Source organism: Eptesicus fuscus, chromosome 9 (genome assembly GCF_027574615.1).
Source record: "Eptesicus fuscus isolate TK198812 chromosome 9, DD_ASM_mEF_20220401, whole genome shotgun sequence".
NCBI lineage: Eukaryota > Metazoa > Chordata > Mammalia > Chiroptera > Vespertilionidae > Eptesicus > Eptesicus fuscus.
The window spans coordinates 1,617,388-1,645,060 of record NC_072481.1 but is presented as its reverse complement, the minus strand read 5'-3'; the positions used below and the strand labels follow the sequence as shown (position 1 = coordinate 1,645,060).

Genomic DNA, 27,673 nt, shown 5'->3' with positions numbered 1-27,673 from the left:
GCAAATAGAGATGGCATTTTCCCCCATTGGAGTGCACAGCACCCCTGAATCCTATACTTCCGGCTTAGATGGTCTCAGAGGGCCCCCCGCATGGGTGTTCCCTGTACTGGGGGTCGGGGCTGTGTCTCATGTTCACACCACCCAGGGGCGGGGGCCCAGCAGCTCCAAGTCCGGGCTGTGCTCCCTGCACAGTGTGCAAACTTGGGCGCCGTGTCACCCGTGGGAGCCCCGGCCTCCCGCCCGAAGTGTGGGTGCACTCAGTGGATAGAGCGTCGGCCTGCGGGCTGAAGGGTCCCAGGTTCGATTCCGGTCAAGGGCATGTACCTTGGTTGCGGGCACATCCCCAGTGGGGGGTGTGCAGGAGGCAGCTGATCGATGTTTCTCTCTCATCGATGTTTCTAACTCTCTCTCCCTCTCCCTTCCTCTCTGTAAAAAATCAATAAATATATTTTTTAAAAAAGAAAAGGAAAGGACACATTGTAACACACTGACTGGCATTCCTGCAGAGGCGCCTGGGCTGCAGAATGAAGGCTCACCCTCCCCTGCTCGGGGCTGTCAGCAGGAGGCACTCGGAGGAAAGCTCCTGATTTGTTGAAACCCAAGTTCCTCGCGCACCCACGCCTGTCGGGGAGCCGCCTGGGTGGTCAACGCCCCTGGGACTCGGGGAGCTCAGTGAGCAGAAGCTGCCTCCCATCCAGAGGCGCACGCGCTTCCTGCACCCCCAGGGAACCGGTCCCCCTGGGGTGTGGCCATCTCCCGTGAATGCGGTCCGCACGTCCGGGTCCCGGGCTCTTTGTCTCTCCCCCAAGTCCTGGGTCTCTCCTTTCTGTCTCTGTTTTAGCTGAGTTGTCTGCACGTGTTCGATGTTATAAATCCATTCTTAGACGTGGGTGGGGCATCCTCTATAAATAAATACTAACCTGAGGCACCCTCCCTACAGCCCGCCGCCCCCCCACCCCGCGGACCCAGGTCGACGCTCCACCCACTGAGCCACCCGGCCAGGGCGCCAGGCCTACGGATCAGCCACCTCTGGAGGCTCCACTGACGAACGCACAGGCCTCCGTCACAGCTCCGCTCCCCGGCTTTTCTCTTATTTTGCAGTTGCACGCACACTCCGTACATTCACACGCCGCAGAGTTGCCAACAGCCTGTCCTTTGTTCTCGGCGCGGTGCGTTCTTATATCGCACGGAACAGACCCACGGACGGGTGGGTGGGCTGCGATAAACACCGAAGGGGCCACGGGCTTTATTTCCGCTTACGGGACTCATCCCCCCGCCCCCCCCCAAGCTAATTATAAAGCTCAGCACCGCCAATGACAGCAAACCCAGCCCCCCCACACCGCTGCGCCGATGGTCTCCCAACGGCCGGTGCTTAACCAACCGGCCACAGTCCGTTTGGACCAAGCGGCCTCTGGTCAGACGATAATCCCACACGGTCCCCGCCCCGCGCTGGTTGACAGCGGTCTGCCCGTCACCCGTCTGTGTATGTGGATAAGCGCACACGCTGTGCGTCTCAGCTCAGGGACCGGACAAACATACAGGCGGCAATAGCTGCCCGACCGCCCCCCCCCCCCCCCCCGGGTTTAAAGGCTGCGAGGACCATGGCTGTGGGGGCCGGGAGTGCAGGGAGCCAAGGCAGGCCGGGACCAGGGGTCTGTCTCCTGCCAGGCCCCCCTGTCCTCTCAACAGACTCAGCAACAGGCGGGCTCCCCAGGCCAGCCGAGAGCCATGGGGAGACGCCCCTCGGGAACTAGCTCCTGAGTAACCGAGCTGGAGAGCGCCTGGGGTTGTCGGACTCAGGCCTCCATCCACATCAGTGCAGAGTGAGGGGGTGCAGAGTGAGGGGGTGCAGAGTGAGGGGGTGCAGAGTGAGGGGGTGCAGAGTGAGGGGGTGCAGAGTGAGGGGGTGCAGAGTGAGGGGGTGCAGAGTGAGGGGGTGCAGAGTGAGGGGGTGCAGAGTGAGGGGGTGCAGAGTGAGGCGGGCAGGAGCTTCGGGCCTCTCCAGGAACACATTCCCAACCTCCCCTGGAAGCCGGGGGGCGGGGTAGCAGGAGGGCCTTGAATCCCAGGTGAGGAGGGGCTAGTAGGGGCGAGCCTGCTCCTGCCCCCAAGAGACCCCCCCACTCCCCACACGGGGCCTTACCCGCCTCTCCTCCGGACCGGACTCCGGCCGGCTCCCTGTCTCTGAGCCAAGTCCAGGGAGCCTGGACCTCGAGGGAGACCCCACGTCGCCCTCTCTCCCGTTCGTGCGGGTCTCTCCGCCAACTCCCAGCTCCTGCGCCGAGAGCCGAAGCGCCTGCCGCCCTGCGCTCCGTCCCCGCAGACGAGCCGACCCGCGCGCAAGTCCCGGGGGCGCCGGTCCCTGCGCTGCCTACCTGGTGCCGTCGGAGCCCCCAGCATCGGTACCGAGTCGCCCGGCCCCGGCCCACCAGGCGCGCGCTTCGAGGCGGGAGGCAGGGCGCGCGGCGGGCCCGTCGAGGCGGGTTATATGGAGGCTCGCGGGGAGGGGGCGGCCGCGGGCGGGAGCGCCTTCTGAGGCCGGCGGGCGGGAGGAGCGCGGGGCGGCGGGACCGGGCCGGGGCCCTGGTGGTGCCGGGCGCTCCGCCCCCCCAGCTGGCCGCGGCCGAGTCGGGGACCCGGCGCGCTCCGCCCCGCCTCCTTCCCGCCGCCTGTTGGCGCGTGTCACCCCTGCGGAGCCGGGACCCCAGGCTGTTCGAGGGTCGGGGGCGGGGTCCGCCTGCTGGTGAGACTAGACCGCGACCCTCCAGCGGCTTGGGGCGCGGGCAAGGGCGCGGGAGCCCGCGAGGGGAGCAGGGAGGCCGACTCCGCGTCCCGAAGCCTCCCTTCCCCAGACGCGGTCTCCCCCCGGCACCCCGCCTCTCCTCTCCACCCCAGGAGCGCCGGGCTCCTCCGCGCTCGGGGCGCCTGGAATCCGCCGTCAGGGAAGCGCCGCGTCGGAGGGGGCACCGCCCCGTCCACGGAGTGTCCCACTGGCTGAGTCCTGCCGGGCACATGGTGCGGGGGCTGGGGGGCTGGGTGCAGCCGCTTTCCTCTGGTGGCCCCAGCGGGGCTCCTCGGCCAAGGAGGGGGCGCCCCCCCCCCCCCTCCACCGCCCAACGAGCCGAGGTCAGGACCGCGCCGGGCCGCGCGGCCTTGCGGATCCGCCGGGACCCTCTGGGCGGGACTCTCCGCCTAGGCCCGCGCCCTTGGGGGGAGGTGTGTTCCGGGCGCCTGCGGAGTAACTGGAGACGCACACGCTCCCGGCCGCTCCCTCCCCGGCCACAGCCTCCGGGCCCGGGCCCGGGGCGCCGTTTCCTGCGGTGTTGGCACAGGTGCGCCCGCGTGTCCACGGCAACACGCGCGTCCTGCGCCGGGAGCTGCTCTCTGCGCTCAGGACGCCCGAGGCCAAGGCTCCCCTCGGGCCGCGGCCTCACGTGGGACGCGTTCGGAGCAGCCTCGGGCGGCCCGCACCTGCCGTGCGCTGCCCGCTGGCGCCCGTTCCCTCTCACTGCGCCGAGGCTGCGGTGACCCTCGCGTCCGTGTCGCCCGTGGAGCCGCGCGCCAGCCGGGCTGTCCAGGCCGGGCTCTCTGGCCTCGCGCCCAGCTTCAGCGCTCACCTGCTGCCAGCGGGGCGGCGGGCACACACAGACGTGCCCAGGGGTGACGGGCCGGGGAGAAAAGGCCAGGCCGGCTCCGTGAGCAGGAGGGTGCACGCCAGCACGGAGCAAATCAACAGACGGGTGGGGAGTTGGGGGGGCGGGGGGGCGCCCGCAGGGAGCAGCCCTTGAGCTGGGCGCGGAGGTACCGGGAGGACTCAGCGGTCTCGGTTATCAGAACCAGGTCAGGCGCGGGGTCTGGTGCGCGGGGTCTGGTGCGCGCGATCTGGCGGGCGCTGAGGTTCCTGCGGGCCTCACGGGAGGCGCTCGGCGGAGGAGTTGGGGAGAAGGGGATACGGTCCAGGTGGGCGCGAGGACACGGCTCACGCGCGCAGGGGTGGGTAGCAAAGACCGCACAGCCAGCGCCCACGCGGGTGCGCGCTCGTCGTGCGGAGGACGGGCGCGGCCCACTCGCTCTCCTTGCGGAGTAGGCGTCAAATTCGTTCACCCCGGATCTGAGCTGCACCAGAGCGCGAGTGTGTGTGTGTGGGGGGCTCGTTGCGAAGCGGGGGGCCTCGCTGCAGGCGGGGAGCCCGATTTAGCAAAAAACAATCAAAACAAAGAAAAACGAAAGTTTATGCACCATGTACAAAACATATGCACACACACTATTATAGATTAGCATACAATACATGTTTAAATATAAGTATATTTACGCATAAACGTATTTACGTGAAAGTATAAATACAGATATAAATCTAAATACTCAGAACATAAAACGCCCGTTAAATGTAAATTTCAGATAAGCGGGTAATTTTTTAGTATATATCCCATGAAGTATTTGGGAACATATTTTACTAAAAACGATTCGTTCTTTATCCGGAATTCAAATGTAAGCGCGTGTCCTGCGTTTTATTTGGCAGCCCTGGCTGGAGGGAGGCACCGCCGAAATCCCGGGTCGCAAGAAGCGTGGAGGCGCCGGGAGAGCGAACTACAAGCCCCACAATGCCCCGCGGGGTGCCCGGGCCCTGATAGGCTGTGGCGCGCTTCCCGCTCTCCGTCACTTCCGGGCGCGGGCTGGCGGTTGCGGCGGACTCCGAGGGCTCTGCAGCGCGGGCTCCGGCGCGGCGGGCGGGTTCGCCATGAACTTCTCGGAGGTGTTCAAGCTCTCCAACCAGCTCTGCAAGTTCTCCCCGGACGGCAAGTACCTGGTGAGCGGCCGCAGGGCCTGGGCCGAGGTCGGGCCCTCCGTGGGGACCCCGGGTAGGGGAGCGGAGGCGGCCGCGGGGCCCGGGGTCCAGGCGGCTGGGGGGTCGGCAGGGCCGGGATGCGGGCAGGGGACCCGGACCGGTGGCCTGGGCGCAGGGCCTGGTCACGTGCCGCAGACCGGTAACCTGGCGGTGGCTCTGGGCCGGGGACCCAGACGGGGGTGGCTCTGGGCCGGGGACCTGGGCAGGTGCCCGCCTCCCGCCCCGGGGTGCCCACCTGCCCCGGCAGATAGCAGCCTGCTTCCTTCACACACGGAGGGCGCGGCGGACGGCGGCTGCTGGCGGTGATTTTGCCACAAAAGAGCAGACGCACAGTTCTGCCTTCTGTAAGGGGGCCGTGGGCAGCGGCTCCGGACAGCCTTCGCAGCCCCCTTTGCTGGTTCCACCGTCTGCCGCGTCAGTGGTGCCGCTAACTAGCATCGCGTGTCCAGGTGCCGGGAGCTCCTGCACTGCTGGGCCGGGAGCCGTTCATCCGGGGTGCAGAGAGGTGCCCAGATCACTGAGCGGTCCCGTGCATGAAGCTTAGGGCCGGGGCTGACCAGCGGCCCCCGAACCACGGATGAACGGATCACTCAGACACAGTTTGACTGTGGGGAGAGGGCCAGAGCCGCCTCCAGTGCCTCCTCCTCAGGCCTTCATCGGAATTTCTATCTTTAGATCCAGTCAGCAGGGTGAGTGATCTTAGGAGGACACGCGTGTTTATATTGTCCTCTAGGCAAGGCATCCAGGGGTTAAGCATAAGGATTCCAGTCAACGCCCGGGGTCTGCACGGCACAGACTCATTTGGAAAGGTCAAGGAATAATCAGGGCGCCGCCTTCGATGCCCCCTAAGTCGTCCCTAAGTCGGAATTCCGATGCCTTCCGCACACTTCCCTTTTACCAGAACATCTACCTCACAACTTCCCGGCCACGTCTCTTGCGCGCCCAGCAGCTCAGGTTTTGAAAGATGCCAGTGAGACCAGTGTGTGACCTCAGAATCGGGGGGGTGGGGGGGGGGTGTCAGGTGGGGCTGGGAGGTAGTTGTCATTGGAAAGCCTTTAAGAGAAAGAGTCGTGCCGTCTAAAAAGTGTTTTTAGTTCCATTGGTCCTCTGTTGATGGGCACCTCGTGGTTCTCTCCCGGTTGGAGCTGTCTCTAATCTTCCTCTTATTCGTGTCCGGGTCTCTGAAGACATTCCCCGTTGCCTTCTTTATGGAGTTTTATTCAGTCATACACAGTAGCGTTCAGCCACAACATGCCACATGTTCTTTAGCTTAAATGGCACTCCAGAGACCTGGGTACCTTTTTCAAAGTGCCTCCCTATCTCCACAAATTAGTTTTTGGTTTTTTTAAAATCATTTATGGAAATTCTAGTGAGTTTTAAAGAGGGAAATTATATTTCCTTGCTTAATTTTGCTACTCCTTTGATTTTTACACTCTGGTCAAGTATTGTGAGACACTTAATAGTCATGCTGGTGGAATCTGTTCTTCAGACTCTACCTTAGCCCTGGCCAGTGTGGGTCAGTGGGTCGGGTGTGGTCCCGTGCACCAAAATGTTGCTGTTCGATTCCCGGTCGGGGCACATGCCTGGGTTTTGGGCTGGATTCCCCTTAGGGGTGTGCAGGAGGCAGCGATCGATGTTCCTCTCTCATATCGATGTTTCTCTCTCTCTCTCCTCTCCCTTCCTCTCTAAAAAGAAATAAAAACCCATTTAAAAATCTTAAAAAAAAAACAACCCTCTATCTTAAATACTAGAGAAGGTTAGGTCCATGTTGCCATTTTTAATATCTTGCAACAGAATCGATACTATTTTTTCCAAGATTTGGTACAAATGTTCCACCTCCTAGGGAAGTCATTGTAACTGACACAGTATTCAAAGCCGCCGTGTGGGAACGTGGACACTGTGACACGTACTGTCTAATCTGCGACAGCCCTCCTCCTCCCTTCTTTACGGAAAACTCCCGTGGCTTTCTTTTCCTAATGGGTGTTCATAAAACACAAACCAGTTACCTAGTTTGACCTTGGTAAGTGCAAAAGTGAAGTAACGAACAGTTAGAAGTGGGTTCCTGACTTTTACACTGTACAGTCAGCAGTGTGCTCTCAGGAATCATTTGCTCGGCCATGGCTGCTGACACGGCCGTGGAGCCTGTCGGGAAGAGGATGGACGTGCGCATTTTCATAGGCTGTACGAGGAGTCAGTGCGCTCCTTACTGTTGCCACGACGACCCACATCGCATCGTTTCTGGTCCCCAGACGTGTGGGCTTTCCTCACCAAGCAATTCTGTGACACCAGCCGGCCGTCCTGCCATTCACCCCAGTTCTGCCCTGTCTCCCTGGAGGCAGCCTCAGACCCCAGGGTGCAGGGCTCGGTCCCACGAGACTGCCGCTTCAGCCACAGGCGTGTGGCAGGTGACCCACAGCTTCTGTCTGACTCGGCCGCAGGGGGAGGTTCCCACCACCCCTTCCTCGGGTTTGGTTCATTCGCTACAGCACGCACAGGACTCGGGAACACTGACTTCCTCACCAGCTCCTGTGGTGAGGGACAGGCCAGCCCGCTGAGGAGGCAGAGGGCGAGGTGGGGAGGGGCCCGGTGCAGGAGCTCTGTCCCCGTGGGTCGGGGTGCCACCCTCCCCGCGTGGTGTGTTGTCCCCCCCGAAGGTCTGGTCTCTCACTCCACTTGCAGCCCTTCTCCCTCCCAAGGGAATGGGGTATGGGGCTGAAATCCCAAACCGCTGATGGCCTGGGCTCTCCTGTGACCAGCCCTATCCAGGGGCCATCAGGAGGCCCCCTCCCCCCGAGTCCCCTGATAGAACAGAAGAGGCCCCTGTCACCCAGGAAGTTACAGGGGTCCCAGGAGCACTGTGCCGGGACCTGGGGGCAGGCGGGGTATAGTTCCTATTGGCTCACGGTAGGTGAACGGGCATTTATGAAGTGCCCTGACATTTGCAGAATCTAGAACACATATATTGACTTTCTGTTGGTGCGGCTCAGACTTAGGCTCAGGACAGAGGGAGCTGTCATTTCTGTGAGCCCCGGACCCTGCGCGCCCTATAGACGTCTGCAAGTGACCAGCAGGCGAGGTGCAGCTCACGGCAGAGCCTTCTCCGGTGCGTTTCCTCCTCGCGCCTAGTTCTGTGGTGCCGATAAGAAAGGAGCAGGCAAGCCCTGGCCGGTGTGGCTCAGTGGAGAGAGCACCAGCCTGCGGACTGAAGGGTCCCAGGTTCGATTCCGGTCAGGGCACATGCCTGGATGCGGGCTCGATCCCCAGTGTGGAGCGTGCAGGAGGCAGCTGTTCAATGATTCTCTGTCATCATTGATGTTTCTATCTCCCCCTCCCTTCCTCTCTGAAATCAATAAAAAATATGTATATTATTAAAAAAATAGGAAAGGAGCAGGTGATTACTTCAGTAGAGAGTGTTAAAATAATACTTTATGCTGAAATATAACCGTTTTAACATCTGGTTTGTATATTTCAACTCTATCTTTTTATTGACTCATTTTCAGAATGGGCCGTGTACTTGGTGGTAAACATGGAACCTTCTAGATAGAAAACATGTCCGGGATGAGAGAGGCCGCAGGGCTCCCCCACGCGGGCGCGGCCTCTGCGGAGCCCCCCCGGAGCGCAGGGCGTCAGCGCCTCTTTCCCGTGCCTAGGCCTCCTGCGTGCAGTACCGCCTGGTGGTCCGCGAGGTGCGCAGCCTTCAGATCCTCCAGCTGTACACCTGCCTGGACCAGGTCCAGCACGTCGAGTGGTCGGCCGACTCCCTCTTCATCCTGTGCGCCATGTACAAGCGGGGGCTGGTGCAGGTACGCGGCCGGCGCCGTCCCGGGTGAGCCCTTCGGACCCTCGCCCTCCGCCCTCTGGCCTGAGAACAAGGCGCTCAGAGCCGCTCCCTGGGAAAACGGGGTGCTCTCTCATAGTTCAGTCCTTCCGACATGGGAAACCCTTCAGGATTCTTTTTTGAAGATTTACCTTTATTGCTGGAAGGATTGCAGATGTCCCTTTGTCTGCTGTTTTTCCCATTGACCCCGCCCCTCCCCGCCCCTCCCCGCACGGAAATACTCCACCTGGAGCCGCGCGGACCAGGGCAGGACCAGGGCCAGCAGCCGGGACGCGGGTGTTTGGGAAGCACTGAGCTTAGCCAGGGAGGCGTTAACGAGCCCGCTCCCCCCAAGGGTGGGGACTGGCCCAGCGTGGAGAGGGTGGGGCAGCGCCCCGTGTCGTGACTCTGCAGTGGGTTTAGGCCACGTGCCGCCCGGTGGGTTTGCGACCGCGTCTCTCCGGGACAGGTGTGGTCGCTGGAGCAGCCCGAGTGGCATTGCAGGATCGACGAGGGCTCCGCGGGGCTGGTGGCCTCCTGCTGGAGCCCCGACGGGCGCCACATCCTCAACACCACCGAGTTCCACGTGAGTGCCCCCCTCCCCGCCCCGCCCCCGCAGCGTGCCTCCTGCCCTGAGCCCGAGCCCCGAGCGCTCGGGTGTGAGCTCGGGGCCTTTGGGGGTTATTTATGTCAGTCGTCAGAGCACGGCCAGCCCCTAAGTGGTGATATTTAATCTCCTTGCCCAGTTTTAAAGGAAAATGAACACATTTTTAAAAAGAAAACCTAAGTCACACTGTAAGGCTGTGAACAGTTCCTGGAACTGAACAGTAGAGAATGGGCTGCAGTGTAAGCTGATTTCCTGTTTCCGATGGGGGTCTGACCTGGGGGTGTCGGTGACCGCATCGTTGGTTTGTTCTTCGAACACCCCGTTCGCGGTTCTGCCCGGGGGGTGGGGGGGGAGCCGGGGCTGAGTGCGGCCTGAGTAAACCCGGGAGCTCGGGGGGCCTCCCTCTCCAGGTGCGTCAGTGAGGGGACCGGCCTGTGCCAGGTGCCCGGGTCTGCATGCATTTTGGAGACGGAAACGTGCGCCGATCCCGCTCCTGCGCTTTTCTGAGGCGGCACTTAGGCCCCGGCCTGTGGGCCTGACCCCAGGGTGCGGTCGGCGGGCAGGGCTGCTGGGCGGCGTGGCGGCTGGCTCCAGGCTCGGCCAAGCTGACAGCACGCATGTGGGCGGGCACCCTGATTCCCAGCGACCCTCGGGGTTCACCGGGCTTTCTCAGGGCCGCTCTGGTGGACTCTGTCCAGCTGTGAGGGTCGGCGGAGGGACCTGCTGCAGGCAGCTGTGGCCGCGGGTTTGTCAGTCGGACCCTGGCACCTGGGGCCTGCTGCTGTGATGTCAGGGAAATCGGGGCGCCCCTTCCCCACTGGGTGCTGGGTGGGTCCTTGCGATACCGTGAGGAAGAGTTTCCTGAGACTCGCCCGGAGGGTGAGTGGTTTTTATTTGTGGGGAATTACACCCCAAGTCCCACTGCAGGCCGGGGAGAGGTGTAGCTGCAGGCACAGCCGCTGTCCCGCTCCGTCCGGTGGCCGCGGTCCCGGCAGCAGGAGCCGCTGCAGTCCCTCAGCGCAGCGTCGGGAGGCGCCAGGAGCGAGGGCGCGCACGCCTCTGCTCGGGTTAAATGTCCCCGGTTCCCCGCCCTCAGTCGCCACGCCGTCTGGCCCGTGACCTGCTCCAGCCGTGACTGACGAGCAGGTGCCTTCCCCGCATCGCCCAGCTTTCCCGGGCAGGCGGCTAGTCCCCGTCCAGGCCCTCGCCCCGCCGTCTGCAGGGAGGGCACCGGCGGCTCCCTGCGGGGCGCTGACCTGCAGTGTCCTGGCGCCCCGCCGGAACGACCCTCTGCCCCTGTCCTGTTGTTACTGACTCGCCAGTTACAGCCGCATCGCCCAGACGGGCAGGCGGACAGGGTGAGGCAGGGAGCACGCTGACACGTCAGAGGTGCTGGGCCGGGGTTTTCAGACACGATCCTGGAGCTCTGCGTGTAGCCGCGGGCACAGGCCTCGCGCGCAGCTCCCTGGGCCGGGGTCCGCCTCCAGCGGCAGGGGGCGCCCCCCGAGGGCAGCGTGAGGAGGGGATCTGCCCTCGGACAGGCCTCAGGGAGCAGTGACACAGGCGCCGTGCGCTCCGTCCCGTCTGGGCTGGAAGGCGGGCCCAGAGCCAGCGCCTCCCCAGCCAGTGCTCCCGGCTGCGCATGTCCTGACTCAGTCCTCGCTCTCCGTGAGGGTCGTGCGTGCGTGCGTGTGTGTGTGTGTGTGCCATACATGTAATTGTAGTGTGGGAGTATGTATCTGTGTGCCCATGTGTGTGATTGTATGTGTCAGTGTGTGTGTGTGTAACTGCCATGTGTGTGGTTGTATGTGTGTGAGTGTGTGTATCTGTGTGCCGATACGTGTGGTTGTGTATGTGTGAGTGTGTGTGGTTGTGTGTGTGTGTGTCGACGCTGCACTGTGGGTTTGGACCTGTTTCAGGTCCGTTTGCGTGACTTTGTTCTCTGTCCGAGGTCCTGGCTCCCCCCCTCCGTGTTTCTGAGACCCACCCATGTGGAAGGCATGACTGGTCCCTGCATTCCTTGTGGGAAACCCCCCACTTCACTTGCCGTCCTACCTTAGCCGAGCATTTGAGGTGTTGGGACCCCCGTGGCCAGGAGTCTGTTGTGTCTCTGACGACCTGTGTGGAGTCTAGATGTGGCCTGGGGGTTGCCTGGCGGTGGGAGGCAGCGGGAGGCGGCGGGTGGCAGGTGCAGAGCGATCGCCCGCCTGTCGGCGAGGTGAGTGCTTTCCCGTCTTGTTTTTAGACACATGCACACACACACACACACACTCACACGCAGTCACACACATGTGCACTCACACACATGTGCATTCACACACACACTCACATGCACTCACACACAACAGTTTACACATGTGCCTCGGTCATGTGGTTACAACGGCACATATATATATATTTTTTATTGATGTCAGAGAGGAAGGGAGAGGGAGGCACAGATAGAAACATCAGTGAGAGAGAATCATGGATCGCCTGCCTCTTGCACGCCCCACACTGGGGATCGAGCCCACATCTTGGGCCTGTGCCCCGACCAGGAATCGAACCACCATCTCCTGGTTCATAGGTCGATGCTTGACCACTGAGCCACACCGGCCGGCACACGGTCCTTTTCCTTTTGTGGTTTGTGTAGTCAGAACTCTGTTCACTCGGCCCGGCCCAGCTGGGGGCCGCCGTGGCCGTCTCTGTGCACCTGGCAGGCAGCTGCGGCTGCGGCTCAGCTCTCCCAGCAGACGGGAGGGCAGGGAGAGCCTTTCTAGAAAGTGAAGGGAGCAGTGCTGGTCGGGGTGACTGCTTTCAGGCCCCAGGGGGGGGTGGGCGGGGAGGGGCTGAGAGAGCCTCGGTGTCGGATGCAGATGCGCTGGGTTTGAGGGAAAGGCCATGGCTCTTGACCCGACCCAAGTTCGTCCTCCTAAGCACAGGGGCCTGCCCCACCCACGGTTCTCGGTCCTGCACCTGCCGGTGAGGGCGGGCGGGGCGGGGACCCTGGGCAGAAGCAGCGCGTCAGCGGTTTCGGGACACGGCCTCCTCAGACCAGCGACGTGTGTGACTACGCCAGCCGCCACGCAGACACTGCCCTGCCCTGCGTGAACGTTAGGCATTTGTGTGTTCATTTCACGCTGTCACTCACATGACATTGTTCAAAGTGGAAACTGGAGAGCGTTGGCTGTAGGGCAGTGGGAGGTGAGCGTGGTGCCCACCGAGGGTGGGGGAGGGGGAGAGGGCGGGGGCGAGCCTGCCCCGGAGACAGTGCCCTCTGCGGCCTGGCTCGGCTCAGTGCCGCTCCCCAGGGCTCAGACGCTCGTTCTGAAAAGGTAACGTGTGCCCCTCCTCCCCCACAGCTGCGGATCACCGTCTGGTCCTTGTGCACAAAGTCCGTCTCGTACATCAAGTACCCGAAGGCCTGTCAGCAGGGTGAGTGCGCGGAGCACGGGTCCTTCGCTCTTGATGGCGGGAAATGTCCCCCTCAGGCTGTGATAGGTGTTCCCCGCGCCTCCCGAGAGAAGCACCCCTTCAGCCGCCCCAGGACGAGGAGGCCTGCTTAAGGGCGTCAGAGGCGAGGCGGTCCGTGGCCTCCCTTCCCGTCTCAGGGCTGAGGGGCCCCACTTCACACCTCGAATTCTGAACCCGGGATCTCGGTCTTCTGTTGACTCTGTGGTCTCTGTCCAGGGACATGGTGACCTGCCCCCGCTGGACATCCCAGAGGAGGGCTGAGTGGCGGGCATCCGCTGGCCATCGGGGAGGGGGGGGCAGACGCCCCCGTGCTGAGATGTGGGTGGGCCCCGAGGCTGGGTGGGCGTCCCGCTCAACGCAACTACAGTGACGTGTCCGCCACGTGATCAGCGGGAGGCGTGGCATGACGAGTGGTTCTCCTCTGCTCTGTGGCCTGGGCCGCTGGGAGCTCACACTGGAACGAGGGCCGCTGTCCGCTGGTCATTTACTTCCGGTTTGAACGTGGGTGTCTCCCCAGGCCGCGTGAGCATTTCCTGCGCGGAGACGGCCCTCCGGCTCAGGCCGCAGGAAGTGTGACCTGGGCGCTGTCGGCGCCTCCCAGGGAAATGCCGTGTAACGTTTCCAGAGTCTTGTCTCGAAGCTCCTTCTCCCAAAGGGTTGGGTTCCGGAGCGACAGCAGAAGCGGAGGGACAGGCTGACGCCCACGGCTGAGAGCACTGAGGACAGGACAGTCCCGGGGCGGCGGGCAGGCTGCCTCGTCTCCACGGGCTCCGCACTGCCCTCGCCCCGCGTTGGCGTGTCTGCCTGGGCTGCGCCCCCTTCTGCCTTGAGAACCACCCGTTCAGCCCTTTCCTCTCCGGCAGGAATCGCCTTCTCCCGGGACGGCCGCTACCTGGCCTTGGCCGAGAGGCGGGACTGCAAGGACTACGTCAGCATCTTCGTCTGCAGCGACTGGCAGCTGCTGCGGGTGAGCGCTCCTCCCTGCGGGACCTCGCCCTCGCCGCCTGGGCGGGCCTGCGGGGTCCTGGGGAACGGGACTTCCCGTCCCCGAGGGCGCGTGCCGCCTGCGGCTCCACGGAGCGCCCACGGGAGAAGCGCCTGTGAGCCGTGGTGGGGACGGAGCGGGCTGGGCGCCGAGTGGATTGCCGGCCAACGGGAGCCCTTCCCCTTCCGGCCAGTTCCGTGGCACGTGTCGCCTCGTCAGGCTGTGTGGGCTGAACCCGACTCGGCCTCCCCAGGGCCCGGGCTCAGAGGTGCTCCCGGCCGCAGGCGGGAGACAGGCAGGCTGGGCACAGAACCCTCTGGAACGCCCTCAGAGCTCAGGGAGGCCTCGGCAGAGGAGTGGGCGGGGGAGCCGTGCATAGGTGGCAGCCGCACCAGAAGCCGGCAGTGCCTGCCGGGCGGCCAGGCCGCGCCCCCAGGCCGCGCCCCCAAACCTCCGGACACTCGGGCGCGTGACAACCGGGAAGGACACGTGGTAGCCTTCCCGCCCGTTGCTGTCTCAGGAAAGTGCGCACGGGACACGCTAGCAACATCGGCTACACGACAAGCACACGTCCCTTCCGACCGTCTGTTCCGACGTGACCTGCTTCTCCCCTTCCCGTGGCAGCACTTCGACACGGACACCCAGGACCTCGCCGGCATCGAGTGGGCCCCCAACGGCTGCGTGCTGGCGGCGTGGGACACCTGCCTGGAGGTAGGAGGCGCTGTGCGTGTTCGTCCGCAGCCTCCTCGGCTGCCGTGCTGTTGACAGCCGATCCCGTCCACCAGCCTCACCGCTTTGTCTGGTTACCACCTCCCCCGGCGGCCGCCCGTCCCTGTGTGCCCTGCGCGCCCTCGCCTCCCGCCTGTCCAGTTGTGCCCGCCGGCTCAGTGGGCGCTCAGCTAACGGGCGCCCCTCTCGCCTGCAGTACAAGGTCCTGCTCTACTCGCTGGACGGCCGGCTGCTGGCCGCGTTCTGCGCGTACGAGTGGTCCCTGGGCATCAAGTCGGTGGCCTGGAGCCCCAGCAGTCAGTTCCTGGCAGTCGGGAGCTACGACGGGAAGGTGGGCAGGGCGCCCGCTGTGGGGAGCCCCAGGACGGCCCGGGTGGCGGGTGTCCCCACGCAGCGCGTCTCATATGTGGGCCTCCCTCAGGTGCGCATCCTCAATCACGTGACCTGGAAGATGCTCACCGAGTTTGGGCACCCCGCGGCCATCAGTGACCCGCGAGTGGTAAGCTGGCGCCCGTCTCCATGGGAGCGGCGCTGGGAGGGCGGTGATGCTGCGATGCAGGAGCTCCATCATGCGGCCAGAGGCGGGACAACCCACAGGCTCGCTGCCAGGGCCTGGTTTCCTGCCCACGCTCCTCCTGGGCGCCCGGCGGTGCCTTGCCCTGCGTTCCCCCCAAATGGCTCATCTCTGATCTGTTCCCGCCTGTCCGGCCTCCTGCCCGCCACACAGAGCCGTCGAGCCCTGCCATTGGAGGGTGAGGGCTGGGAGAGCTGGTGTCTCCCAGGGTGGGCGGGACGCTGCCACCGAGGGACAGGACAGACACCGGGGACGTGGTGCAGGATGGGGAGGAGCGTGCCAGGCAGCGGGGCGGGCAGTGCCAAGATCCTGAGGTGGGGTGGGGGCAGTGGGAACACAGAGCCCGGTCTGGGGAGTTCCTTGCCCGCAGATGGGGACCTCAGTAAGAGGGCAGGTGTGGTGAGGACCTGAGCGGGGGTCGGAGCCGGAGGTTCAGTGAAGATGGGAGGGAGCAGGGCTGTGCCGGTGGATCGCTGCTGCCTGTCGGCCAGGTCACGGGTCCCTCCAAGCCTGTCACTGCCCGGGAGGTGCTCACGCTGGCTAACTGGCCAAGGGGATGTGGGGCTGCCCCCATCAGACCTTCGTTCTTTTTCTTTTAATGTAATTTTTAAAATATATATTTTATTGATTTCAGAGAGGAAGGGAGAGGGAGAGAGATAGAAACATCAATGATGAGAAAACCATTGATCGGCTGCCTCCTGCACGCCCCCTACTGGGTGTCGAGCCCACAACCCAGGCATGTGCCCTTGGCTGGAATCGAACCTGGGACCTTCCAGTCCACAGGCCGACGCTCTATCCACTGAGCCACACCAGCCAGGGCCAGACCTTCGTGCTTAGGGGGCTTTCGGGGCCCACACAGAGCCCCAGGAGGGAGCAGCGCCCCGTCCTGCCCTGCAGCGGCAGCACACCGTCCCTGTCTTGCAGGTGGTGTACAAGGAAGCGGAGAAGAGCCCGCGGGGGGCGCTGGGCCGGCCCGCCTGCCCGCCACCCAGGGCCGCCGAGAGCAAGTGTGAGCCTCTCCTCTTTGTGGAAAGGGGCTCCCTGTCCCCTACTTGTCAGAGGCCCCGCCTCCTGTCCCGGCACCTCCCAGCCCAGCCGGGGTCCTTCCCAGGGGGCGTGGATTTTGTTGACGGACGTCAGCCCTGGAGTCGATTTGAGGGCCCAGGGCCTTGTTCCAATGGGAGTGGAACTCCCTGGAAGGGCTGGCGGGCTGCTCCGCGTCCTGGCTGCGGGCCTGGGTCTCCTCTGTGACCTGGCATCAGACAGACACGCTTTAAGTGGAGCCCAGAACGCAGCCCCGGGCTCGGGGAGCGCTGATGGGCGGCCGGGCACGCAGCGCGCTGCCCACGCCCCATCGCCATCTCGCGCTTCTGGTCTTGTCTTCCTCTTTCCACGATCTTTTCAGCAGCTTTTAGGCGAGGCACAGGTTTTCCCCACCCACACATCCTGGGCACTCCCACGGGGGCGTTAGTCACAGTGGGTGACCCTGAATTGACATGAACCTAAAATAGCACATCGTATTGTCATTTCCCTAAACTGTGTGTCCCACACGCCTTTTCTCATCTGAAAAGTCTAAAGCGAGGTGTTGAGGGACGAGGGGGCGGGGGAGGAGACAGCAGCGGCTGAGGCAGAGGGACTGGGAGGGACCGGGAGGAGCAGGAAACGCCAGGGCCCACGCTGGGGCCGGTGCTTCCCAGGACCTCACGCCGGCGCCCGCCGGGCCCTTGTCCATCACGCTTTGACTGATGCTTTCAAGGTTGCGTAACCTCTTCCTCTATTTAAACCGAGCAGCCGGGGTCCGAGCTCTGCCGTGACGGGCAGGATCGCGGGCCCTGCGGCGTCTCCGGCGTGCAGCGCCGTGCTGAGGCGGCTCTCGTGTTCTAGATGAGATCGCCACGGGGCCGGTGTCCCTGCAGACGCTGAAGCCCGCTGCCGACCGAGCAAACCCCAAGATCGGCGTCGGCGCGCTGGCCTTCAGTCCCGACAGCTACTTCCTGGCCACGAGGAACGGTGAGCGCTGCGCCCACGCTGTCTGTGCCCGCTCACTGTGCCCCGTGGGGCCGGGCCAGGCCCGCCCAAGGCATCCTCCCCACGTGCTGCTGAAACGGGGTTCCTCCCCAGAGGCTCGGGAGCAGGCTGCGCTGCCCCTCTGCCCAGTGCGCCTCCCTGCACGCGCTCCGTCCTTGGCGAACAGGGACCCAGGCCCCACTACATCCCTGGCCTCTTCCTCTAAGAAGGGCTTTTAACCCACCCACACATGCCCCTGTGGCTGGTCAGCCCAAGGGAGTGACTGGAGGCCCCCCTGGGGCCGGTGTGGAGACCAGGGCCCCACATCCACATCCCGTCAGGGCCCATGTCAAGGCCGGGGGGGCTGAAGCAGGCAGCTGGGGGCGCGTTTGACCGTGGACCTGTCCGTCTCCCCTCAGACAACGTCCCGAACGCCGTGTGGGTCTGGGACATGCAGAAGCTGCGGCTGTTTGTGGTGCTGGAGCAGCTGGGGCCCGTGCGCTCCTTCCAGTGGGACCCGCAGCAGCCCCGGCTGGCCATCTGCTCGGGAGGCAGCAAGGTGTACCTGTGGTCGCCGGCGGGCTGCGTGTCCGTGCAGGTGCCCGGGGAAGGTGAGCCGACTCCGGGGGCCCGAGGCTCTGAGCTCTGGAGAGAGGCCCCACCGGGCTGAGGCGGTTTGTGTTGGGCTCCAGCTGGGTCCCTGCCCCATCCCTGCCCCCACAGGCTGCGGCCTGCTCCCCTGGGGCCTGGCCTCCCGCTCTAACCCTCGGCCACATGTCCCCTCCAGGGGACTTCCAGGTCCTCTCTCTGTGCTGGCACGTCACGGGGGCCTCGCTGGCCCTGCTCAGCAAGGACCACTTCTGCCTGTGCTTCCTGGAGACGGAGGACGAGGCTGACGGCGCCCTCAGGCAGCTGGGCGCCCACACGTAGGACGAGTGGCGGCTGTGGGGAGGGAAGCAGACGCGGTGCCGCGTGGGAAGCGCGCTCGGGGCAGCTCTCGGGCCCCGTGGTCCGCGGCCAGTTTGCGTGTACTTTCCCACAGCGAGGCGTTCTTGTAAATATGTATGGTGTGAAGCTGTAGTTTTTGTAATTTAAATGTTTGCTAATTCATAAAGGCTGACGCTGGTTTTCTCGGAGGGCTTGGTCACAGGAGAGTTCTAGGTTCCGTGTCGGGAGAAGCACTGAGCCCCCAGCAGCCGGTCCCCGAGACGGACAGCGGTGCTGGCTCCGAGCTCCCGCTGTCACTGTCTCTGGGGTGCAGGAGGGAGCGCCCCAAGGCGGGCGGGCGGGCGGTCAAGGTCAGTCCCACCTGCTGAGTGGGTCCCGTGGGGAGTTTCCACCCTGGCCGTGGCCCTGAACACGCTGGCAGCTGGTGCAGGTGCATCTGCCAGGCCGCCAGGGGAGGAGCACCCGAGAGCCCTCGTCACCCTGCCAGCCAGGGGCCGCTCCCACGCGGGGACAGCAGCAGTTTGGGCCTCGAAATGCACTCACGGGAGAGGGGCCGTCTCGGTTGTTGCACTGGTTTCGATAACCTCAGAAAAGGACCACCACCCAGTCGGTTCTAAATGCCTTTACTACCTGGAAGCAGAGTGGGGCCGGCCGTGCAGGCAGCCTGCCCAGCGAGGCGCTGCGTCCGGGTCCGTCCACCAGTCCAGCCGCCAGCGCTGCAAGTGAGGAGGGACCGCGACCCAGCGCTGTACGCGCTCACCAGCAAAGGTCCAGTCCAAGCGGCGCGCCGGCCTGCGGGCTCCCTGGGCGCGAGGAGGCGCGGCCCTGGCGAAGCCTGTGTCTGCAGGGAGCTGCTTCGTGAGAACACGGGTCCTTAGTAAAGCGCTTTCTTTAAAAGCAAACGAAGCGACTCCCTTTTCAGACACGAACGTGACAACGCAAACCTGGAGCGCAGCAGCTGTCCCCGCGGGCGGCCTGCAGAGACCGCAGCTCCCGGGCGGGAAAGGTGCAGGTTAGCTTCCCCTCAGACACCCGCTCGCACAGCTGTCCGCCAGGGGGCTGGCAGGCAGGCTGCTGGCCGCTCTGTCTTCAGCTTTAAGACGTGGGCCACGTGCCCGAGTCCCAAGCTGGACACAGTGTAAACGCACTTGTGACGCAGGCACTGGTGTGAGGTGCCCCCGGGGTGACGCTGCCCAGCTCGGCCGCGGACGCTCGTGCAACCACAGGACGTTTATTAGCGGGCGGGGGATGGAGAGGCCCAAAGGAAGCTCCCAGAGGTGGCAGCGGCCAGCAGGGACAGCTGCGTGCAGTCCGCGCCCGTCTAGTGTGTGACCACGTGTCCACACCCACCTCAAGGATACAAGTCACGTGACTGTCATAACCCACTCAGACCCGGACAGGGAAGGACCTGGCCCACAGGGCGAGCTGGCCCCAGGCCGCGCCGATCGGCCGCCGGCTCTCGGAGGCCGCTGCAGCCCTAGAAGCCGATCTTGCCTCTGGTCATGGAGTAGCCCAGCTTGGCCTCGTTGTTGATGAAGGACATCAGCCCCACGTAGGTCTCGATGAGGAGCGGCTGCTCCAGGACCAGCACGCTGGTGGCCTGTCCCGGCAGCGGACTCTCTTTTTGGGCTTTTTTGACAGCCTGGATCAGCAGAGACTTGAAGCTCTCCAACTTGAAAGAGAGAAAACAGCTGATGAGAGTGAGCCAGGAAAGGAAGCCGCCGCCCCGGCCCCTGGTCTGTGCCTGCCCAGCTCCCCCTCCCGCGCCCCCCCCCCTCCCGGCCCCCGGCCCCCTGCTTGCCTGCTCCGTGGGCTCTGGAAGCTCGGATCACAGCTGTGCTCTGTGCTGGCCGACAGCCAGTCCCGGAGCCTCGCTCTCCACAGGCCTGAGTGGCTTAGCCACAGCGAGCTACCAACCCTCACCACCACCAAGCCAGCTACCAACCCTCACCACCACCAAGCCAGCTACCAAGCCTCACCACCACCAGGCCAGGAGGCAGGCCGGGTGCAGGCGGGCTAGTGGGCCACCTGCCCGGGCCTCCTGTGGTGAGCACGCAGCCTGCCTGGCTGCCCCAAAGCCCTCTGGGCCCTTTTCCAAGACAGTCACGGCCACAAGGGCTACCTTATGAAGTGGGGGTGACCGGTGGCTGCCAGTCACATGGGGCTACTGAACCCTACGTCAGCCAACGTTACTGAACACGAAGAGCGTGTTTCCTGTCTTGCTACCCACTCCTCAGTGCTCAGCAGCCACGTGCGGCCGCCACAACGGGCAGTGCCGGCCTAGAACCCCCCCCCCCGCCCCCCCGTGGCGGCACTGCGGCCCGGGCTCTTACTTGGCACAGAGAGGCCGTCTTCTCGTCCGCACCGGCCATCGGATGCTCCACGAACGTGGCGTAGGGCATGTTGGTGGACCAGGGGTTCCACCTGTGTATGAAGGAGGCGCGGCTCTGCTTGTCCCATTGAATCCGAACGCCCAGGCCTTCTCGCCTGCGGGTGAGAACCACCATCCGGTGTGACGTTAACAAGCCGGTCCGTGGCCTCGGGAGTAAGCGGCCTCCAGAGAGGAGCCGTTTCACACGGGGCTGGCCGGTCACGAGGCACTCGTGTCTGCACCTACCTTCACCTAAGTAACTGTCCGTGCTTTCTGAGAAACTGAGTGTGTGGGTTAATGACTACCGTGTGGCAGGCCATGGCACTATATAGGGGGGCTGACTGCGCGGTGACACCTCCGTGACTGTAGGTCCTTCTACCTGACGCCCGGCGCCTGGTTAACGCCTGAGCGCCCTCCAGACCTCGCCTTGGGAGCCTCGCACCCAGTGGTAACTCGGTGGCCCAGACTCCTGCCTGGTGGCTCATGTTCTAGGAAACCGCGCCAGCATGAGGATCAGCTCCGGTTAACGCAGGTACTGCTGCCTCTGAGCGGGCAGGGCAGGCGGACCCGCGTGCTCCTTTCGGAGGAAAACGCACTCCCCCAGCCCAGCAGCTGTTTTGGTGCCAGAACCCCTTTTAGAGCCGCGGGCGGCCCAGAAGGCATGGTTTCCACTGAGACTGGGCTCTGCGCGCAGGGGCCGGGCCCCCGGGGCACTTACTTGTTGAGCGATTTCGGGGGGAACTGGAACCGCCCGCAGGAGATGGTGTCCACGGCGCCCAGGGCGATGCGCACCACCTGCTGGCACCGCAGCGCGATGAAGTCGTACTTGCAGACGAGCAGCGACTGGTCGGTGACGAGCACCAGCCGCTCCTTCTCGTTGTTCCAGTGATCCACCCTGCGGCGGGCACGCGCCGGCCGTCACCCCGCGGCCCCCGCTCGGGCGCTGCCGGCCCGCCCCACCCGGCGCCCCGCTTACTCGGTCAGCAGCCACACCCCCTGGATGTCGCCGTCCTCCACCGGCCGGACCACCACGCGGATCTCGTCCACCGCCTGCTCGATGGTGCCGGGCTGCGCGCAGGCACAGGGCGGGGGTCACCCTCGGCCCGGCCCCCTCTCCGCCCCCCGCCCCCCCGGCCCGGCCCGGCCCAGCCTCACCCGGAACACGAAGTACTCCTTGACGCGGGCGCGGCGCGTGGGATCGTGGACGCTGAGCGGCCACAGCGTCTGCCGCAGCGGCGTGTCCGGCCGCCCCCCGCCCGCGCCGCCCGCCCCGACCTCCTCGCCGGTCGCCAGCACCGCCGTGGGGCTCGTGCCCGCCGAGTCCACCGAGTCTCGCAGCTGCAGCATCGCCGCGCCCGCCGCCCACCCGGACCAGGGCCCGATCAGGACCCGATCCGGACGCCGCCGCCGCCCGTCCGCCCTCCGCCCAGCCGGCCTGCCTCGCCCCGCCCTCCGGTCCCCGCGATTGGCTCCGCCTCGCAAGCCCCGCCTCGGGCTCCGCACCCTCCGGTCCCCGCGATTGGCTCTTCGCCATCCGTCTTCCGCGATTGGCTCGGCCCGCCGCTGCTCACAATCGCTCCCGCCCCTCGCGCGCAGGAAGCGCACACCAACTTCCTGTTTACGAGTGGGGGGGGGGGTAAGGGCGAGGTCAAGGCCAGTTGCCAGGGAGACGGGGCGGGGCGCCGGGAGGCCAAGGCCCCTTCGCAGTAAACGGACGCCCTCGTGCGGAGATCCCAGGACCCGGCCCCGACCTCCGGCCGAGGAGCCGCCCCGCGGCCGAGGTCACGCAGCCTGGGCGGGCGGGGATTCCCTCCCGGCGGGTGGGGCGGGTGGGGAGACACTGGACGGCCCCTGCTCTGCCGCCAGGGGTCGCTCTCTGCGCCGTCCCTGCCCGCCCCGAGGGCTGTGCGCGCGCCTGTGGCTCTCACCCCGCTGCCCCTGCGGGCGTCTGCCGCCGCCCGAGCCCCATCGCCCGCGTCCATCCTGCAACACCCGTCTCCAGACCCTCCGAGGACGCCGCCATTCAGCACGACTGCTCCGTCCGCTGCTCTTTCCTGTATCACCTGCTGCCTGCAGGCGGGCTGCGCTGGGTGAACTCAGTGCGGGGTGCAGTCCGGACCGCGCGCTGTTCGTTAGGAAAGGCCCTGGGACTCTCCTTGCGCAGGGGCGGCGCTCGGCGCTTACAGCACTTGCCTGGTCCTTCCCATGCCGCCGGGGTGTGGGCGCACCGGAGTGAGGCTGCAGCCGAGGACGCGGCGTGGGTGGTTCTGGTGACCGCCCAGGCCGCGGCTGGCACAGCCCGACTGATGAGCAAAGTCCCCAAAGTTTGTGCAGACGCGGATGCCCATGGGGTTTGTGCACAGTTCAAGGGCCCTCCCAGCCTTCTGCTCCTGGAGCCTCCCTCCCCACCGCAGGTCCTGGACAGCCACACACTCCCCTGCTTGGATGTCAGCATTGACAGACGGGGCACTGAAATGCCACAGATCCTGAATATTTTTGGTGCTTTGCCCCCCAATAAAAAGCCCTTAAAGAGTGCTGAGCGAGTGCGCAGATACAGGTAACAGCGTGGGTCTAGCCCTCCCACCTGCCGAGGTGGCGTGGGGACAGCTGCGGCCCTGTGAACCGGTGCGTGCCTGGCGGACCCTGCCAGGCCCAGTCCGTGTGGGGCGGGCCAGGATCGGGCTCCGGAGCCGATGGGGCTGGAGGTGCCCGCTCACCCTCTCCTGAGTCTCCCCGCTCTACGGAGGAGCTCGGAGCGGAGCCCGGGACGCTCCAGCGACAGCACTGGGCGTGTGCATGCGGAAGCTGCTGGCCGGGCTTGCACCCGGGCGGCTCCACTTCTGCCCATGGACTTGGACACAAGCTCCCCGGCCTCCGTCTCCTTTCCTGGTGCGTGGGGTTAATACTAGTTTCTACCAACGGGTGCTGGGGGGTTCAATGAGTTCGTGCCTGTGACGCGCTCTGCGCTCTGCCTGGCCCACACGCAGAGCCATCTCCGTGCCAGCTGTGCTGCAAATGTGGTCTCTGCTCCCAGCGCAGGGCGGCAGTGTGACCCCCTCTGACCCGAGGAAACAGTCTCACGCCCTGCCACGGGGCCCAGCCTGCGCCCTGACCGGGAGCCCAACCAGCACCTCTCAGCGCTCAGGATGATCCCCACCAAACGGGCCGCACCCCACTCCGCCGGGGGCGCCTGTCTTTTTTGGTGCTTCTGTCCTGGGCTTTGGAAATGCTGTTCCCACTCCGGCCGGCAGGTGGCAGCGTCGTCCACGCGGGCGGAGCCCCGGGCAGCGCTGGGTGAACCTCAGTGCGGGGTGAAGTCCGGACCATCGGGAGGGCGGCTCAGCGGGAGGGGTGCTCTCTCAACTCCCAGGTGTCAGCATTTCACAGTATGGGGGGGGGGCACCTCTGACACCTGTCTCTGGTGGAAGCGGGCCGTGGGCGCGCTGCCGCCAAACAGGAGCCCTAGGTGAGACCTCGGAGCTGCTGGGCGCCGGGTGCTGGGGAGCTCGGCTGCCCGGGTGCAGGCGGCGGCTCCGTCTGGCGGTTCACGTGCAGCCGGAAGGTCACTCCGTGTGCGGGGTCTGTGGGCGGAGCTCGCCTTCCAGAGAAGCTGCATCGCGGGCAGCCTCTCCCTCCTCCGGGGACCCAGGGGGCTGGAGAGTGTCAGGATTGCATCAGAGGCTCCCCTCCTCCCGCGGTGTCTCAGCCAGGACGACGCTGGCCACGCGGTCCCCTCCTGCGGGCCGTCTGGGCCGTCGGTGGAAGCCGGCCGAGGCTCCCGGCTATGGGGGCAGAGCAGACGGACCGCTCTGCATGCGAGGCCCCGGCCTGAAACGCCTCGTAAATGAACTCGCCTGCCCGCGGGTCAGGAGTGAAAATCCAGATGAGACTAGGTTAGCATGGCCCGCGGCGTCAGCTCAGGCAGATGTGGGGGGCTGTGGGACCCCCTCTCCGGCTCCGGGGGGGTGGAGGGGGGTTAGAGCAGGACCTCAGGGCGGAGCAGCCGCAGGGGCTCGGGGAAAGCAGGAGGCTTTGGAAACGACCCGCCACGCTGGCGTGTGGCCCCCTCCCCCCGTAGGAGTTCCCTGGGCCCGGGCCATTGCTATTCTTTCCAGCGGCGGGCGAGACGAAAACACGGGACAGCGGTGTCTTTTAAAAATGCCTCCACACTCGCTCGGGCGGCGCTTTGCCAGACGTGAAGGGAAACGTGTTCCCTCCGCACACCTGCCTGCGTGAGCTCCAAACCGCCGACTCTGATCCCTGAGGGGCCACCTGGGCGCTGCAGCAGGCAGGCCAGCGGGCCTCCTTCCGGCCCAGGCAGGCAGGCCACAGCGTGGGGGGGAGGAGGGGGTGGGAGCGGTGTGGCGGCAGCAGGCCAGGCCACCGTGAACTTCTGGCCTCCTCGTGTGGCACCTGCTGCTCAGGGCTCCCTACCTGGCCTGAGTGGGGTGCGTAATGTTGGCCATAAAAATACATCAGCCAGTTATTTTTACCTGCAAAATTGGGTTTATTCAGGAATAGCAGAGAATTGCTATTCGGGTCAAGCACACCAGAGCAAAAACTATAGGCAAGTCCAGCAGGCAAAGGGCAGGAATGCTACTTCACCGAGAAAGAGGAGGTGGGGAGGGCTGCTTTCGAGGAACGTGAGAGTTCAGGGTGCCGGTGCTTCTCATTGGCTGAGCTTGTTGCTGGGCCAGGAGAAAATCTTCCTCCTGCTGGGGTAGTAGCGACACGTCCGGTTGGGAATGCCAGCTGTGTCTGTCTTCCTGTGGGTGTGTAGTTGGCATAGAGCGGTGGTGGGTGAGGACCCTCCTGGCCTCTCACCTCCATTTTCAGTGAGGTGTCCTTACTGGCTGGCACCCTTCTACCTGGTATCCCACACCCCGCAAACGGAACCACGTCTGTCCCTTGTAAGTCGAGTCAGCGAATCCCAAGGTGGAATGGGACGTCTTGCTACAGTTTGGCTAAAGGCTCCGGGCTGGGAATTGGGGCTGGGACTTGAGACCTGAGGCGGGCCAGCACCCGCCGAGCTCCAGCCTTGACTCCGAGGGTGTCTGAAGCCTTGGATCTACGGAAGCCGGGTGGGTGCAGGTGGGGACGCGAAGGCTTCCAGTCCTCCATCCCACACCCGGGCAGTGCGCCCGGCTCGGGCGGCACCGGCCAGAGCAGCTTCCCGCCCGGGCTTGGCCCTTCTCAATGCCTGGACTCCTGGGAAGAGGCGTTTCTCCAGGATGAGGGCGTGTTCAGCGCAATCGCAACGGAAGCCCAGCGCAGCTTTGAAGGAACCCGACACAGGGACTCCAGCGTCCATTTGGACGGGTGATGGGCGAGAATGAGCGGCGTAATCGGTGGGAAGGAAGCGCAATGGGGGTGCCCCCTGTGCCCCTCTCAGCCGGTCCTCCGTCAGCTTCCCAAATGGCGGGCACACCCTCTCCTCCCGCCGTCAGAGCCGCCGAGAAACCCCGTGGGGCGGGAGCGAGAATCGGCGGAATTACCCACGGACGGGTCCACGCGGTTTGTCCGGTTGAAGAGCTGCCACAGCGGCTGCCCGGCGGGAGGCGCTGGAGCCACGGCGCACACAGCAGGGCGAGTCCCACACGAGACAGGTGCATGCGGAGAAGCCACCTCCGGGCAGGACGTGGAAGATGCGGTGGCGGGAGCCCAGGAGGGAGCGCCTGGAGCCCTGCTGGGGGCCGGCCTGCCGCTGGGATCCCAGCCCGGGCCCGAGGAGCGGAACCCAGCAGGGCGGTCACGGGGTCGCCCTGGGAGCACCAGCGGGCAGGATGCTAACCTGCATCTGGGGTGTCAGGGACAGTGACATCTGTGGATGGAGCTGTGTCCCCCCAAATCCATGTGTTGAAGCCCCGAATCCCAACGGGACTGTATTTGGGGACAGGGCCTTTAAGGAGGTGGTTGAGGTTAAATGAGGTCATTGGGTGGGGCCCTGACCTTCCAGGGCTGGGGCCAGGTAAGAGGAGGAAGAGACCCAGGCGCTGTCTGTCTGTGTCCGTCTCTCTGTCTGTCTCTCCGCCAGGTGAGCACAGCAGGAAGGTTGCCGTCCGGGAGCCTGGGAGGGAGAGCCCTCACCAGGTCAGACCCGCCTCCAACCACTGTCGGCCGTGGCGCTTTGTTGGCACCCGCCCCCACGGCGTTAGTGTGGGAGCTGCAGTGGGTCTCAGATGCAGAGGCAGCAGAGCAGGGGGTGGCGTGAAGGTCCCCAGGGCCAAACCCGTGTTCAGTCCCCCGATCTGCAGCTTACAAGCCGGCGACTTGGGGGTGTTGTCCCCTCCTGACCTCAGCTCCCTGACGCTTCCCCGCAGTGAGGAGGGCTCAGATGTGGGGGGCACTGTACCTCCGCTGCCTCTGGACAGCTGGGGTCCTCCTCCTAAGTCCCGCCCAGCCAGGGCCCCAGTCTGTATGAGGGTGGGGGTTCTGGAGCCTGCAGGTCACGTGGACAGCTGGAGTGGAGGAGGAGAGTGAGGCTGCCCTGTGCCCGCTCCGTGCTGGGCCGGGCGGAGGGGGCGTGTGGAGGGGTGGCTCGGGCTCCACACGACTGCATGTGACTAATGGGGCGCCCAACCCCAGACTGCATCTCCCTCTGGGCACCTTCCGAGGGGCCTGTCCCGCCCCGGGACTCCCTGTCCTCCCGGCAGCGGGTTAGGTTGGCGCCTGGTCCTCCCCCTGGAGCATGTGATTTCCAAGCCCAAACGGTTTAAAGGAGCCCTGCCTCGGCAGGCGGTGCTCGGGTGTTGAGGACGACCTATGAACCGGGAGGTCATGGTTCGATTCCTGGTCAGGACTCAGGTCAGGGCGATCCCCAGTGGGGGGCGTGCAGGAAGCAGCCAATCAAGATTCTCTCTCATCATTGATGTTTTTACCTCTTTCTCCTTCTCACTTCCTCTCTGAAATCAATAAAAAAGTATTTTCTTAAAAAGAGCTCTAGCTCATTTGGCTCAGTGGATAGAGCGTCGGCCAGGGGACTGAAGGGTCCGGGTTCGATTCCGGTCAAGGGCAAGTATCTTGGTTGCAGGTTCCCCGGCCCTGGTCAGGGTGCGTGCTGGACACAACCTATGGATGTGTCTCTCACGTGGATGTTTCCATCTCTCCCGCTCCCACTCCCTAAAAATCAACGGAAAAATATCCTCGGGTGAGAATTAACCACGACAGAGAGTCCTGCCTGCGCCACCTGGGGAGCAGGGCGCCCACCACCCAGGCCACAGGCCACCGCGGGGATGGGTGCCAGGGGTGACGGGGCACGGAGCACCCGGGACAGGAGGAACCAAGGCCGCTTCCCCCTGGGACTTCAGAGGGAAGGAGGGCTGAGGGCTGCCCCGAGGAC

The 27,673-nt window shown here is 64.7% G+C and overlaps 2 protein-coding genes across 3 annotated transcripts; one reads left to right on the top strand and one right to left on the bottom strand.

Moving 5' to 3' along the window:
- Positions 1–4,676: 4,676 nt before the first annotated feature.
- On the top strand, positions 4,677–18,160 carry WRAP73 (WD repeat containing, antisense to TP73). 2 transcript variants are annotated; one of them, XM_008151834.3, is made up of 12 exons: positions 4,677–4,807; positions 8,497–8,649; positions 9,133–9,249; positions 12,609–12,681; positions 13,584–13,687; positions 14,330–14,416; positions 14,631–14,765; positions 14,856–14,933; positions 15,933–16,017; positions 16,893–17,018; positions 17,435–17,626; positions 17,803–18,157. In XM_008151834.3, exons 1-12 carry the CDS (start codon positions 4,739–4,741, stop codon positions 17,943–17,945), a joined length of 1,362 nt encoding a protein of 453 aa, XP_008150056.2. In that variant the 5' UTR covers positions 4,677–4,738; the 3' UTR covers positions 17,946–18,157. The 2 variants fall into 2 exon arrangements, with proteins under 2 accessions (XP_008150056.2, XP_054577616.1); XM_054721641.1 differs by lacking the exon at positions 4,677–4,807 and adding an exon at positions 5,370–5,535 and having other exon boundaries at positions 14,226–14,416; positions 17,803–18,160.
- A 1,046-nt stretch (positions 18,161–19,206) lies between these two features.
- Positions 19,207–21,767, bottom strand: TPRG1L (tumor protein p63 regulated 1 like). The gene is made up of 5 exons (XM_008151715.3): positions 21,490–21,767; positions 21,311–21,402; positions 21,053–21,229; positions 20,297–20,450; positions 19,207–19,635 (listed from the first exon to the last, which is right to left on the bottom strand). The coding sequence occupies exons 1-5, from the start codon at positions 21,679–21,681 to the stop codon at positions 19,441–19,443; spliced, it is 810 nt and encodes a 269-aa protein (XP_008149937.2). The 5' UTR covers positions 21,682–21,767; the 3' UTR covers positions 19,207–19,440.
- Positions 21,768–27,673: the final 5,906 nt, after the last annotated feature.